At 36.9% G+C, this 14,435-nt stretch overlaps 3 protein-coding genes across 5 annotated transcripts; all 3 read left to right on the forward strand.

Annotated features, from left to right (window-relative positions):
• Positions 1 to 460: 460 nt before the first annotated feature.
• On the forward strand, positions 461 to 3,700 carry LOC307005877 (uncharacterized protein). 3 transcript variants are annotated; one of them, XM_079626381.1, is made up of 2 exons: positions 461 to 674; positions 2,384 to 3,700. In XM_079626381.1, the coding sequence occupies exon 2, from the start codon at positions 2,391 to 2,393 to the stop codon at positions 3,315 to 3,317; it is 927 nt and encodes a 308-aa protein (XP_079482507.1). In that variant the 5' UTR covers positions 461 to 674; positions 2,384 to 2,390; the 3' UTR covers positions 3,318 to 3,700. The 3 variants fall into 3 exon arrangements, with proteins under 3 accessions (XP_079482507.1, XP_079482508.1, XP_079482509.1); XM_079626382.1 differs by having other exon boundaries at positions 557 to 667; positions 2,384 to 3,692; XM_079626383.1 differs by having other exon boundaries at positions 597 to 874; positions 1,879 to 3,692.
• Positions 3,701 to 4,499: 799 nt separating this feature from the next.
• Positions 4,500 to 7,368, forward strand: LOC307005890 (uncharacterized protein). Its single transcript, XM_079626397.1, has 2 exons — positions 4,500 to 4,590; positions 5,404 to 7,368. The coding sequence occupies exon 2, from the start codon at positions 5,411 to 5,413 to the stop codon at positions 6,380 to 6,382; it is 972 nt and encodes a 323-aa protein (XP_079482523.1). The 5' UTR covers positions 4,500 to 4,590; positions 5,404 to 5,410; the 3' UTR covers positions 6,383 to 7,368.
• A 941-nt stretch (positions 7,369 to 8,309) lies between these two features.
• Positions 8,310 to 14,308, forward strand: glipr2l (GLI pathogenesis-related 2, like). Its single transcript, XM_079626516.1, has 5 exons — positions 8,310 to 8,674; positions 10,397 to 10,505; positions 10,650 to 10,753; positions 11,173 to 11,250; positions 13,610 to 14,308. The coding sequence occupies exons 1-5, from the start codon at positions 8,662 to 8,664 to the stop codon at positions 13,768 to 13,770; spliced, it is 465 nt and encodes a 154-aa protein (XP_079482642.1). The 5' UTR covers positions 8,310 to 8,661; the 3' UTR covers positions 13,771 to 14,308.
• The last annotated feature ends 127 nt before the right edge of the window (positions 14,309 to 14,435 follow it).

Genomic DNA, 14,435 nt, shown 5'->3' on the forward strand with positions numbered 1-14,435 from the left:
TGTTGTTTGAACATCTACACTCTTAAGAAAAATGGTTCTAAACAGTACCAAATAAAGGTCCTTCGGCTTGTAACAATAGCAGAACCCTGTTTGGTGCTAAATAGAATCCTTTTTATAAGGTTCCATAAAGAACCATGCTTTGAAAGTGCTATATGGACCTTAATGGTGTTCTAAAATGGGTCTCTTCCATTTGATTATGCAAATGAGCAAAAATAGACAGCATGAGCCCTTTACCATGTTAAAAGGAAAAAGTTAGGCTATATAAAGTCATGTTTTTTTTGTGACTGGGTGTGTTTAGGCATAAAGTCATAATAAAAAAAATAAAAAAAATCAACATGGATCATAAATTCCATATCCCTGTTGTTACCTAATTCATACTGATGTTTTTAGAAAATGTAAAAATGCAGAAAGTTTTCTGTGAATCTGGGCGGGAACTGGGCGGAAACTGCATATCCCTTTCAGCAGAATTCTGGCATAATAACCATAACAGAACTTGACGAGCGATAAGGTAGGCCTATACCAAATCAAAAAAAAAAAAGTTTCCCACAAAGATTTCGAAACCGAGTGCGCACTGCGCGCGCGCTGTGTGTGTGTTTGTTTCTGAGGAGGAGGAGTGTTTCTCTCGTAGCAGAAGTGGAGAAGTGCGGTCTGAAAACAGCGTCCTCTGGTACCAGGTAATATCATTGTTTTTGCGTAAAATATATTTTATGTAGCCTATTTTTAATGTCATTTTAAATTCATGCACGGGTTTAAACATATTGTTTAAATGGGAAAACGAGCGTTTTCTCAGTATCACAATTTGGCCGTTTTTTTTAATCTTACGCAATGCGGTCAAATCGAAACTTAAAATGTTCGCTAAAAATCTCTCAAAGGTGTATAGGGATGTTCGCCGGAGTCAAATGTGACGTCACGATATGGGCGTGGTCGCGAACTGGTTGGCAGAAAGAACCAAAACATGTCGCAGACTCGCAGCAGTCTACCTGTGTTTTGTCAGCATATGCTAATTATTTGTCCGAAGAACCAAAAAAGAGATATAAGGTTAAGCTTTTATATAACCAGTGTTCATGTTCTCTGCCTGACCAATATCACCTGAGTGAGAATTGGAGCAAAAGCCCGGACACATGGCCAGATTTGACATTCGGCGACATCTATCTGTATCTCATCGACACGCCATCTATGTTTACCAGAGAGTCGATGAAGGCGTACAAATCTTTAGATGCCTATAAATTAAGTAATAATTACGAATATTACTTGTTGTAACTAAGGATAACTGGTAAATATGTTACAACTAGAGTAAAAATACAGGTGTAATTTATCCATGGGCTATATTCAAAATTATCTTACCTCTGATATATAACATTGGTTAACATATACGTAAAATGTATGAATAAAAATACAATAATTTGCCATTAATTTATAAGGGTATGTCAGTGTTATTATACTTCCATTGCTCAGTCACAGCATGCACAAAAAGTTATGTAAACAAACACTTTGACACGTCTTCCGCGGTATTTTGTACAGTTATTCATTGATTAATTAACCCATCAATGAGATAGAACCTACTAGTAACATTTATTTACAAAATTAGTTTTAATTTTTAACGCAAAATGTAGGTAGCAGACGCGATCGTGGTCCGCTGGCTCCCATTGTTTTCCGCTGGGTATAGACGCCTAATTGCAGAAATTCAAAGCTTTCTTTCTTGATTCAGGCTGTTTAGGTACGCGGTAGAAGCTCTTGGGGTTATTACTCTTATCGAACCTGTTAACACAGCCGATCACAAAGCACGATACAACCATTTTCTTCTGTGTTTGCGCTGCGCTTTAAGCGGTCATTACTGTTCTTCTGCCAACCAGAGCGCGTCGTGACGTCACGGCGAAGATCCCTATAATGTATTTAGGGTATCATTTGAAAAACCATTTACTTAGCCTATTGTTGACAATGAGAGATGCGGGCAGTTGTGCAACTGTTAATTTTGCGTTTCCTTTTTTAAATGACTGTAATTAACTAGATTTGTCTTTGTCATGAGGAAACTATAGAGTTGGTGGCGGGAAGACGTTCATTTTAAAACTTTCATTCATTCCTGGGGTTAAATATAAATCAGGGAAATAGTGCAGCAGAAAACCATTGCACCTCTCATAGATGACAAATGTATTGTTTCGTCATTTTTAATGTAGTAGGCTAAATAAATTACTTTTAAAAGTAGATCTGTTAAACAAGGAAAACAGACCTGACTGTATCAAAAGTTTCTAAGTTTTTGACAATGGATTACATATTTTGTTTTTACTGGAAAGCCAAACTAGTCCTATCACTAGTTAGCAAGAGGAAAACACTGAGTGACATTGTGAAACAGATGATGCTAACACTATCTGTTCCCCTGTTTCAGAAAGAAAATGAAGCGCAGAAATAACCGCGATGTTACAGAGACATACATTAAGGGACAACATTTGAGTCTGTCAGACCTAAAAGAAGAGCCTAATATACAGAATGGGTACCTGTATAAGAACAACATTCCTGCTTATCCTGAATCTGTGGAGTTCCATGTCCAGAAAGTGTCTCATGTCACTGGGGAACAAGGTCTTAAGGGTATTTTTCTCAATTCAGGTTTCAGACAGCCACCGGAGATGGTGGCTAGTGATCAGCCCCATTTCCTCTGGTGGGATTTATCAGTCACATCTGATGACATATACTCAGCTGAAGACCGTTTCCTTACATCCTTGTTTCCTCATCGAAGTGCTGCCCAACTTCGCAACCAGTGGCCCGTCCTTGAGCACTTCACCAGCTCAAAGGCCTTCCAGAAAAAATCTTCCTATGGAAATTTTCGCTTCACCTTTTCATTTAAGCAGCTTCTCTGGCACTATGGCAAGCAATTCTGTGGTGACCAAAGTCCAGTTCTGCGTGTTTTTGAGACTGTGCTTTACCGGCGAGAGATTCTCTATAAGATCCTAGTGCACCCTCATGACATACATCTTTATGACCATTATCCTCGACTTCCTGGTCAGGAGGACGGTGTGTGTGGATACCATGATGGTGCCGTGTGGTGGCGCTGTCAAGCCCCCTCTGAAACCTACAAGCTAAAGCTTGAGGTGAATGAGTTGAATTGTAGTGTTCATGCGAGACCCCACAGAGAAGAATACTATGTGTGGGATCATGTGTGTGTAGCTTTCCACATGGAGCCAGGGTGGGTGTTGCATATGGACCGGAACAAGCTGTTAAAAAGTGTGAATGCATGTGAAACGTCTGAACCCTGTCTTCTGAGAGCTCCGGAGACTCCACTGAGTTTAAACGAGGCTGAGCATGTATTAGCCAGTATGGTCTAAGCTGGTGCTTGAAGCTAAACTCACTGCAGTAAATAGTAAAGTCACTCATGTTAGTTTGATTGCAATTCTTAAAGTTTACAATTGTATGAAAAGTTTGTGAACCCTGTTGTGTATATTATATTTACTGTATGTTGCATTAATGTCTCATTGTGCATTGCTCTGCAATTAAATGGTTTTAACTAACAAATATTTTTTAGTGGCATCTTCTTTTTTTAAAGGACTGATATATTTTATAACTGCTGGAAACTTCAATTGTTGGCCACAATCTCAATCAAAAATACATGTGAGGAATCTTGGAGTAATTTTTGACTCATCTTTACTTTTCAATAAGTAGATCAGAGTACCTGAGATCAATCGCTAAAATAAAGCATTTTCTTTCCCATACTGACTTTTTTTGTGATCCACTCATTTCATCAAAGTTAGACTATTGCAACTCATTGTATATTGGTCTGCCCCAAACTGCGTTATCCAGCTTGTCCAAAACGAAAAGATCTTCACATTCATGCAGAAACCCAGATAATTATAATTTAAGTTTCTTCACATTTGCATTCTGGTTGCTGTTTTTTTATTTACTATTTCCACCAGCACAGAACTAAACTGCTAAATACAGATTAGTGTATGATAAGATTGATTAAATTAGATTTAGAGTTTTTTTTTTAATTAGATCTGGCAACATTATGACTGTCTTTAATTTACTTTATTTAGAGTTATTTACACCAACATATTAACATTACTTTGAATAATTGAAATTTCAGCTGTGTGTTTAGATGCTACAGTTCTCCAGTGCATTATAAAGTAATGTTGGGGAGTACTTTCTGATGCAGGAAATTAACCTATAAAATGAGTTCACAATATAGGCCTACTGAAAATGTCCTCATCTGCGGTATTACCCTAGGCTTCAATAAAAAAGAACCGTAGTCAAGACCGCTATATTTACTCTGAAGTTAACTAAACAAGACTGTAAAGGACAACAATGTGTAAAATATCTTAGAGTTGCAGGTCTAATTATCTACTGTTCACAACCGAATTAGCTTTTCCCAGTCTGGTTCCATTAAGTGCGTAATACCAGGAGCTAAAATAAAATTATTAGCACTACTTTCCAAGCCCCCAGCTGTTGATCAGTGATCTACGACACAACTACGTCACGTGCCCTTTCTAATCTCGAAGGTTCGTGGTTACTTTAAACCAGAAGGCGGGAAGTGAACTGGGCGCAAGCGAAGCTGCATATCCTTTCAGCAGTATTCTTGAATAACAGAACTTGACGAGCGATAAGGTATGCCAAATTTAAAAAAATGTAGTTGATAGCCTACTTTATGTTTAAGAGATTTATTGTTCATGAGTAGGCTAAGCTGTCGTATTTGGTCTCGATTTAGCGCGACACAAGGCAAAGTCGGTTAGAGGCTGTTAAACCGAAACTATCCCAATGTCATTTCTAAAGAGGTGAAATGACTCAAATCTCTCAAAAAGAAACACTCAAAGAGTGATATTTATCTACTCTCTGAAAGCATTCGATGTTATCAAAGAATGACTATGGCTTATACTGTGTGTGAATGAAAGTATTAAAATCTTAATAATTTTAGCAAAATTAGAACTATGTTATATACAGAAAAGCCTTAAACATAGTAAATTTTTTTTCTAATGTTCCTTTAAATTTGGCCTAGCTAATGGGCCGAATGACAATGGATGATCTCTTTTCAAAAACCCGATTTGAAAAGAACTCTTAACATAATAATGACTATTGTCTATTAATTTTTTAAAGATTAAATATTTAATGAAGCATCGTGTCTATTTAAACTGAGATTTTTTTTCTTCAATTTTTGATATCTGTATCTGTGACGTTTAAGATAATTGTAATAAAGAATCATCAGAATAGAAGTTAGAAGTTAACTGAACAAAGTAGGAACTTTGCTTCCACCTAGAGGCGAAATCAGGACAAGACAGGAATTGCAAGAAATTACACCGTGTTCTCCATATATACATTATTTGAACTTTATTTCTTTAACTAAAGTATATTTTCGGGATGGTTTTTTAATACTGTGTGACCTTTTATAACAGATGATAAGCTAATCCTTTTCTTTGGTTTCAGAAATAAGATGATGCGTCAAAATGCACGAGAATGTGTTGGGACACATTTTGAAGGACAGCATTTGAGTCTGTCAGACCTAAAAGAAAATCCTTATATACAGAACGAGTATCTGTATAAGAACAACATTCCTGCTTATCCTGAATCTGTGGAGTTCCATGTCCAGAAAGTGTCTCATGTCACTGGAAAACAAGGTCTTGAGGGTATTTTTCTCAATTCAGGCTTCAAACAGCCACTGGAGATGGTGGCTAGTGATCAGCCCCATTTCCTCTGGTGGGCTTTATCAGTCACATCTGATGACATATCCTCAGCTGAAGACCGTTTCCTTACATCCTTGTTCCCTCATCGAAGTGCTGCCCAACTTCGCAACCAGTCGCCCGTCCTTGAGCACTTCACCAGCTCAAAGGCCTTCCAGAAAAAATCTTCCTATGGAAACTTTTGCTTCACCTTTTCACTTAAAGAGCTTCTTTGGCACTATGGAGATCAATTCTGTGATGAACAAGGTCTAGTTCTGCATGTTTATGAGACTGTGCTTTACCCAAAAGAGATTCAATATACGGTTGTAGTGCATCCTGGTTACGTACTTAAGTATGACAATTGTCCTCGACTTCCAGATTATGGTGATGGTGTTTGTGGATACAATGGTGGGGCCATGTGGTGGCGCTGTCAATCCCCCTCTGAAGCCTACGAGAATAAGCTTGAGGTGAACCTCTTCGATAGAAGTGTTAGTGTGAGCCCTCATCACAGAGAAGAATACTATGTGTGGGATCATGTGTGTGTAGCTTTCCACATGGAGCCAGGGTGGGTGTTGCATATGGACCGGAACAAGCTGTTTAAAAGATTGAATGTGTGTGAAATGTGTAAGCCTTATCTTCTGAGTTCCCGCCATGACTCTAAATTGAGTTTACATGAGGCTGAGAGTGTACTAACTGATCTTAAGGCCAGGATGGGTTGGGGTTTGAAGCGTGGTGGTTGGAGATAAGCACAGCATGCTGATAATACATTCACATGGAAATACAAAAAATAATGATGCGACACACAGTTTGCAAACTTTTGCAACAGTTATCCTAAATATGTTTAACTAGATGAAGCTTAATCTCTTTAGTGTTTTATTGACTTGTTTGATGATTTATTAATGCACCTTTTGCACGGATCTTCATTATTAAGTGAAGAATGGAGCACATTTTAGCATACATGCAGAAACCTAGGCAATGATATAATACAACTTTTTGTAATATAATAACATTTTCTGTATCGGATGTATGTTCACATTGGATTTAGAGCTTCTATAAGCTATTGTATAGAGTTACTTGATCACCAGAGGTCTGTAACTGAAATCTGGCTTTATTGCTTCGCCCTCAGAACTGATGACGTAATCAGGATTAAAAATAAGTATTCGATTTTATTATGTTTTAAAATACTCATCAGACTGCACTGCAGTTACTTTTTTACTGATTACATAATTACATATTCATACAATGGCATTAATTAATAATTTATTGATTCTTTTTCAAGTTTAAAATATCCTTTCTAAAAAAGCACATCATATATATATTCAAAAAATCTTCTAGCTTTGTGAAATTGCACACACAAACCAGACACTATAGACAGGTGGCTACAGTTACAGGAACACTTGACAGGGCACAAAGCATTTGATCACTAGATGAACAGAAAGGGAAAGATAAAGATATTTTCTTTCTATTTTCATATCAATATGCTACAAGATATTCCTATTCAAGTCATTGTGATAAATGAGTTAGGTCAAAAGTAATCTAAAAGTGGTATACAACCTAAAATGTGTAATGAAATCAATTATGTTGCTAACTATTTTTTGTCATGTAATCTGGAATCGGTAACGGACTACAATTTGTAAATAATCTACCTAGCCCTGTTCGTCCAATCAGTAATTTGTCACATTTCTTTAAACCAAAACCTGTATTTTTTTTTTACTACATTTTTAAATGTGTTTTTTTTCTGTAATGTTTTATCATGTTAAAAAATGTCATATTTTACTTAAATCAAATGTCTTACATGTGCCTTATTGCACTGACATTTCTTCAGTTTAAACCAATTTTAATCTGATCTTAGAGAACATTGATCAGTGATGTAACTTGAGTGATGTAAATTGTTCTATTGCTAATAAAATAAATATGACTACACCTCAGTAGTTCACTTGCTAGTGTTTATCTGGTAAGCACGAGTCGGAGTCATACATCCACATCTATATTATTTTGGCACAATGTCCAAACCTTTTGGCACTTTCATGTTTCTTAAAATAGTGAATAATAAAAGAAATGCAATGCATGACTGCATCAAGGTCAGGGGCACACTCTAAATAGATAATGACAGTCATAACCAATAAAAACAGACCAGATTTATTATTTATTATTGGATTAACAGACTTTGGCCTGGTTTCACAGGCTGGGCTTCACAGACTAAACAGACTAGGTTTTAGTTTAATTAGGACATTTAAGTAGCTTTTATAAACATGCCTTAGAAAAAACATTACTGGTGTGCATCTTGAGACAAAACAATGGCACTGACATATTAAGATAAATCAGTGCAAATTGCTTTTAGTTAAAACAACTCAAATTTGCAGGCTTAAGCCTTGTCTGTGAATCTGGGCGTTTATCCTCTATCACACTTTTCACCAGTTAAAAATTAGGAGCTGAACTTACATTTTTTATTTCAGATAATAATCTATTACTCTTTCATCTAAGGATTGGGTTTTAATATTTTAACATCTTGTGCAGCACGTGCATGCTCTTGGTTTGTATGTGGTTTAACCATAGACTATATAAAACAGGGTTTAACTCAAGTGTGTGCTCTTGGGCTTGGTTTCAGCTCAATGCTTCCAGCTGAAAGCAGCAATGGCAACACCATATAAGGCCTCTTGGCTCATACAGATGATGTCATCAGCACAGTCCTGAGTGGAGAATCTCCTTTGCCCTGCACACAGTGTGAGAGAGGAGGTGTGGTGAAGAGGAAAGAGAAAGAAAAGAAGATACATTCACAGAGATTGATATAAAGAAGTGAACTGAAGCTTGTTTGTAACCTTGTTTGAGCTGTTTCGGGGCTTCCCAGAGAATGAAGAATTAGATGCTACTGGGTTAAACTGGGGGGAAAGAAACTCACAGGAGAGAAAGAGGCAGAGAAAGAAACAAGTGGGCAAAAAGAGTGAAGTATTGTAACAGCTGGCAGGAACCGTGAGAGTGAGGGAACTCTACAAGCAGGAGCTTTGCTTAGAGGAGTCTTGTTACCATGGGGAAGTCAGGTAAATGCACAATTCACTTCTAAATTCATGTCTCGCTTTAGCATCTGTGATGTTGTTAAATACATAGAACCTTTCTATATTCTATAGAAACCTTTTAAGGTTCTATAGGCACTTCGTATTTGGAACCCCTAAAAGGTTCTACACTCTTAGAAAAAAAGGGTTCATTGGGGTTCTATATAGAGCCATAGGGTTCTTTACTCAACTCTAAAGAACCTTTTATGCTAAAAAGGTTCTATAATGACAAGAAAGAACCCTTTCTTGGGTTCTGTATAGAACCTTTTAGGGGTTCCAAATACGAAGCGCCTATAGAACCTTTTAACCTTTTCTTCTAAGAGTGTGTCACTGCCATCCTGCCATGCTCTTGAATGATGTTTTGTCAGCACAGGTTGAGTTTATGCCAGGTTTATCACGCTGTGAGCGTGTGTGTGTGAGTGTGTGTGTGTGAGTGTGTGTATGTGAGTGTGTGTGTGTGTGTGTGTGTGTGTGCTGGGGATTGTTAGCTACTCAATCATTGCTTTGTTTGAGCAATTGCATCATGTAGTTGGATTTATGCCACTGCAATAGTGGCAAGCACAATTGTATGGCAACATTTGTCCAGACTAAAAGTTGTTGTGAATAGTTTTTGCATCATTTAAAGCATTATCCGAATGTTCAGTCACTTTATTAAAACTACATTTATTTGACAAAAGTTCTAAAATATATTCTATATAAATGTTTTGTTTGTTTAAAACAATTCAAGTTATTTAAAACATTTCAATTTATTAAATTGTTAGCAGTAAAGCAATACATTGTGAAATCAAAAATAGACTAAAATTAAACCCTTTAACATTTTATTCTTATAGTGAAATATTACTTCTAGAACACTAAAATCGTACACATATAATTAGATGTTATTTTTGCAACTCATAAAAACCAAAGACATGTGGATATAACTTGGTGATTTGTGAAAAATAATAGAGGATACGAGCATTAAGAGGGTACAAAGTTAATCATAGTTTATTTTTCCTTCTAATCCAGAGGTGCCCAAACTAAACAAGGCCAAAAATCAAACCTGATGGGCTGAAAGTAAATATTGCATTATATCCAATGTTATATTAAAATGTACATAAAAGATAAATAACTTATAGTCTTTTCATTTCAATGCAAAAATAAACCATAAAATGACCTTTTGTTGAAACAAAACAAAACTGAAAATATGCTTCAGTGGCGTGTTTTTTCCTCCACTCTTTCGATATGGCATGGCGGGCCAAATCAAAGGACATCATGGGTCACCTATTTATGCTTTTTACAATACAGATTGTTTCAAAGCAGCTTTACAGTGATAACAGAAAAATAATGCAAAAAAGTTTGTTTCTGCTGTACAGCAGATCTAGAAGAAAATAGCGTCATAGTCCAGATTAAGTAAGTTCAGTGATGGTTAATTTTTGTTGTAAAAAAGTTATTAATTTAGTTCATTTATATATAGCCGCTCTGGAGAAAACAGTGATGTCACCGTCCAGCTCAGTTCAGTTCTCATATTAAATGTCCCCAACTAAGAAAAGCCAAAAGCCAAAGGCGACAGTGTGGGCACTTACCTCATGGGAAGTAGTTTATGCATCTCTATTCTATAGTCAAGTTAGTACCGGTACTAGCTTTGAGTAATATATAATTTAGGCCGTATCTGTTGAGTTTTAGCAAAGACTAAATAGTTGCCCTGCTTTCCATTTTCATTTCATTTTGCAGCCTCCAGGCTTTTTAGTGAGGAGGTGCTGAAGACTCATAATGATTACAGGAGGAAACATCAAGCTCCACCTTTAAAACTCAGCAGTAAACTGAGCCGTGATGCAGCAAGGTGAGGCTTTTCTCCCATATGCTTGCACTGCTCTTTGCTACTCATTTCTTGTCTTCTAAATCCACCCGTTTCTTTTCTTTGACATTACTTTCATCTTTACTACAGTTTAATGCCCTTCAATTCAGCTGAATGCATTTCTTGCAGGTATGCGGAGAGCCTTGCTAGCACCAGGATTCTGAAGCACAGTGCTGAGTCTAGTAGAGGAAACTGTGGAGAAAATTTAGCATGGGCATCTTATGATCAAACAGGTACAAATCCTTGTCTTCTGCCTCAAAGTGTCCATCTGACACATATTTACATTGATATAATAGCACAGAAAGATAGTGCTCTCCTTTCCTTAACAGCTGGGACTCATTATGAATTGACTACCTCCCTGTTCGGTCCAAAGTGGATTACTAAGTGGGATGGAATGTCTGGCCAGTCTGGGGTGATTTGTAAAGTGTCACTAAACGTATAGTGGGTCATATGAAGTTTAGCTTCAAGTTGTTTCTTGGAATCACCAGTTTAATATTATAATTCAACAACCACATTGCAAAAATGTTCATAAAAACTATACAGAATAAGGCATGTTGGATAAATTTAAACTTGAAATTCATCGTAACTGAATTTTTGGGCCCTGTCTGTTTCACATTATAACCTCTGTGTATATGTGTGCATGTGCCGACAGGTAAAGATGTGTCTGATCGCTGGTATAATGAAGTGAACCAGTACAACTTCAACCAGCCAGGATTCTCTTCTGCAACTGGTAAGGGTGTTTACAGCACTGCTGCTCCTGGAGATCAACCTACCTGCAAAGTTTAGTTCCGATTTTGATCAAACACACCTAAACCAACAACGTAAGGTCTTTCTGTGCACTTTATTCACTCCCGTTTAGTGCATCCTGAGCAGCTGAAAACTGCCAGAAACCGCAACAGCTAAGACAAGAAAACTAGCTTTGGTTGGTTTAAGATGTTCTTTTTAGTAAGAAATGTAAATGCCATTTATTGACCTCTTGGCTCAGTACACAGAAATACAAAATTTAAATCTAAATGGTTTGTGGAGTGGATTGCATAGTCTTTATTTAAAATGTAAATATTAGCTTCCCATCAGGAATGGTGTTCCTTATCTCATGACGTGAGTTTGGCGGCTTGGGCTGAACATCCTTAAACGATTGAAAGGTGAAGAGGTGAACTAAAATCCAGCCTTGCCCTCTTTTTTTTCTGATTCGATATTACATTTCCACTCTGAAATGGGTCACAATACTGAAGTTGGGTCACAACTTCCAGTTCAGAAAGACGTTAACATTTCAAATGTATTATTTAAAACAGAAGCACTAGGGCATGTTATCATATCCTGCTGTTAATATTTGTTGTAGTTTCAAAAGTAATTTTGCATTAAACTAAACTTTGCATGAATGTTGATTACCATTAACAGGATTGAACACCCTTGGTTTATACACATACAGTAGATAAGTTTGGCCCAGTCAGTGTAATTGTATTCTGGAATATTTTCCTTTTAATTTATTAATAAGTCCTCATATGTGACTCATCCTTTAGGAATGAAGCTTTACAAAGCCCTCCCAGGCACAGGAAATTCCCCATAAAATTTAAATGAAAAGTCTCTTAACAGTGTGACGTCTCGCTTGCAGATGTTAACTCACCCCCTCAGTTTTTATTCACCTTGCCTGTCATCAGCTTCAACCAACAGGAAATAAGTAATATTACTCACCACCTCAAGAGGGCAGAACATATTTGAAAGATTGCCAATTTTACAGCAGTTGATGCAAAATTCTCACAGCCCAGTTGTTCAAAAGTAATTGATCTGATTTCAGCTATGGGATTGGATCAAATCTTGAAAATGATGTTTAAAAAAAATTCTGAATTTTCTGAATCAGATTAGATCACAAAATCCAATCTTGGTTTTGATCTAGATCAAATTATCAGTTTAGTAAGATTGAGATGCTTTTTAAAGTATAAAGATAAAAAAAAAATCTGGATTTCACAGACAATTTATTAACTTTAAAACAAACAATGTAATACACACGTTTTTTTTGTTTTTTTATCTTGATTAGTTTACCTGTTAAAGTAATAAATTGGAAGTAGACAGTAAGCTACCTATTATGCCTTTCAGTACAGTAAAATAATTTTTTGGCGCTTGGCGCTGCTGTAAATATCAAACAAAAATATAATATTTAATTTAAAGTGTGCCAATGTAGTTTACAAACAGTGATTAGAAGAAAAAAAACAATCGTAAGAGATGAACCAGTCAAAATTTCTTTGCAAGCGAAAGTTTCTCGGGAGAAAGTTACATGAAACTGTACATGACCATGTCACTAGTAATCCAGATTTGGTAAAAGGTTTTCATCTGGATCAGGCTGATCCAATTCAATTTTGCTTTAAAAAAAAATGGCACAAAAGTAAGATGGATTACCTGATCCTGGATAGCAAAACATGGGATTTCCAAATCCAGATAATTCTGATCCAGATTAAACTTTGTGAACAACTGGGCCCTGAAGTGACTATATAGATAGTGGAGAACATCTGTGCTGACCAGTGTTGCCAAGTTTGCGGTTTTCCCCGTGGAATTGGGATAGTTTTCCACAGGTCGTTTTTGGCGTCCGCTGGTTGAAGTGCCCCCCACCCAGAAATATTTTTTTACCGGGGGACACAACCTCCCAGGCTGGAATGCAATTGGGCTAGTTTTGATTAGCAAATTGGTGAGTTTTGTTGTGCAGACCTGGCAACCCGGGTGCTGACTCTAAATCTGTAAATATGTGGTTGGTAATCTAGGAACGGGTGTTCCTGTAGCTCAGTTGGTTGAGTATGGTGATGCCAAATCCAGAACTGTGGGTTTGATTCTCAGGAAAAACACAAAGTGATGAAATCACCAGTAATTAGCTTTGAATAAGCATCTGCCAAATGAATAAAATGTACTAGAGTCCCTCATTCCACTCAAATGTTTCCACTCTGTCTCTCAGGGTATAAATATTTAACTGAACACTAACACAACCACCACATGGTTTATGCGAGTCAAACATGCATAAATGCTTTGTGACAACCACACAGACATCCCGATCCTTGCTACAATACACACCAATTGATGTAAGAATCATCTTTTTGTTCTAGGTCACTTCACTGCAGTAGTGTGGAAAAGCTCGAAGAAACTCGGTGTGGGTAAAGCTGTGGCCTCGGATGGTTCTACCTTCGTAGTGGCACGTTATTTCCCTGCCGGCAACATTACCAATCAGGGCCACTTCCAGGCCAATGTCCTGCCCCCTAAAAGCTGATCCAAATGTAGCTGGACACAATGAGAACAAAGGTGGGGAGGGGAAGAGGAAAGGGAACAGCTGAAATTGGAGAGACTTTCACCTGGAGGACCAAACAGCGACTGCACAGCGCAGACTTTGGTTGCCTTAGATAACAGGTCTTACTTGAATAAAAGAGCATAACTTTTAATTTTTAGGCTTTTATTAACTTGAATACGAAGAGGCTTATGTTAAACCTAAAGTGTTATAGCTAGTTATACAGTTAACTCAAAACTATACTTTAATAGTGGTAAGGTCATTGTGGGCCACATACTTGGGTATGTGGATGTCAGCATAACAGTATTAGAAATTATTTGTATGAATCAAGTGAATGCATATCTAATCAGTTTTGGTAACATTCATCGCTGTATGGTCATTCTTCAGTATTTGTTTGATTATTCTTATGTGTTTGTATATTAATATGAATTAAAATCGAATATGAATTAAAATCAGATGTCATGGTGCATGTTTACACAATTTGCTCAAAGAATTACAACTTTGGGGAGCTAAAACACTTCTATAATCAATTTTAGTGCCATGTGCACAATTTCTGCAAGATAAGATAAATGCATATACCCCAGGGGAAATTCTAAAAGAAAATATTCAGGTCAGATTAAAAACATCAGTTTTGAGGACATAAGCTTTTA

This window comes from Phoxinus phoxinus (assembly GCF_949152265.1).
Source record: "Phoxinus phoxinus genome assembly, chromosome: 10".
Taxonomy (NCBI): domain Eukaryota; kingdom Metazoa; phylum Chordata; class Actinopteri; order Cypriniformes; family Leuciscidae; genus Phoxinus; species Phoxinus phoxinus.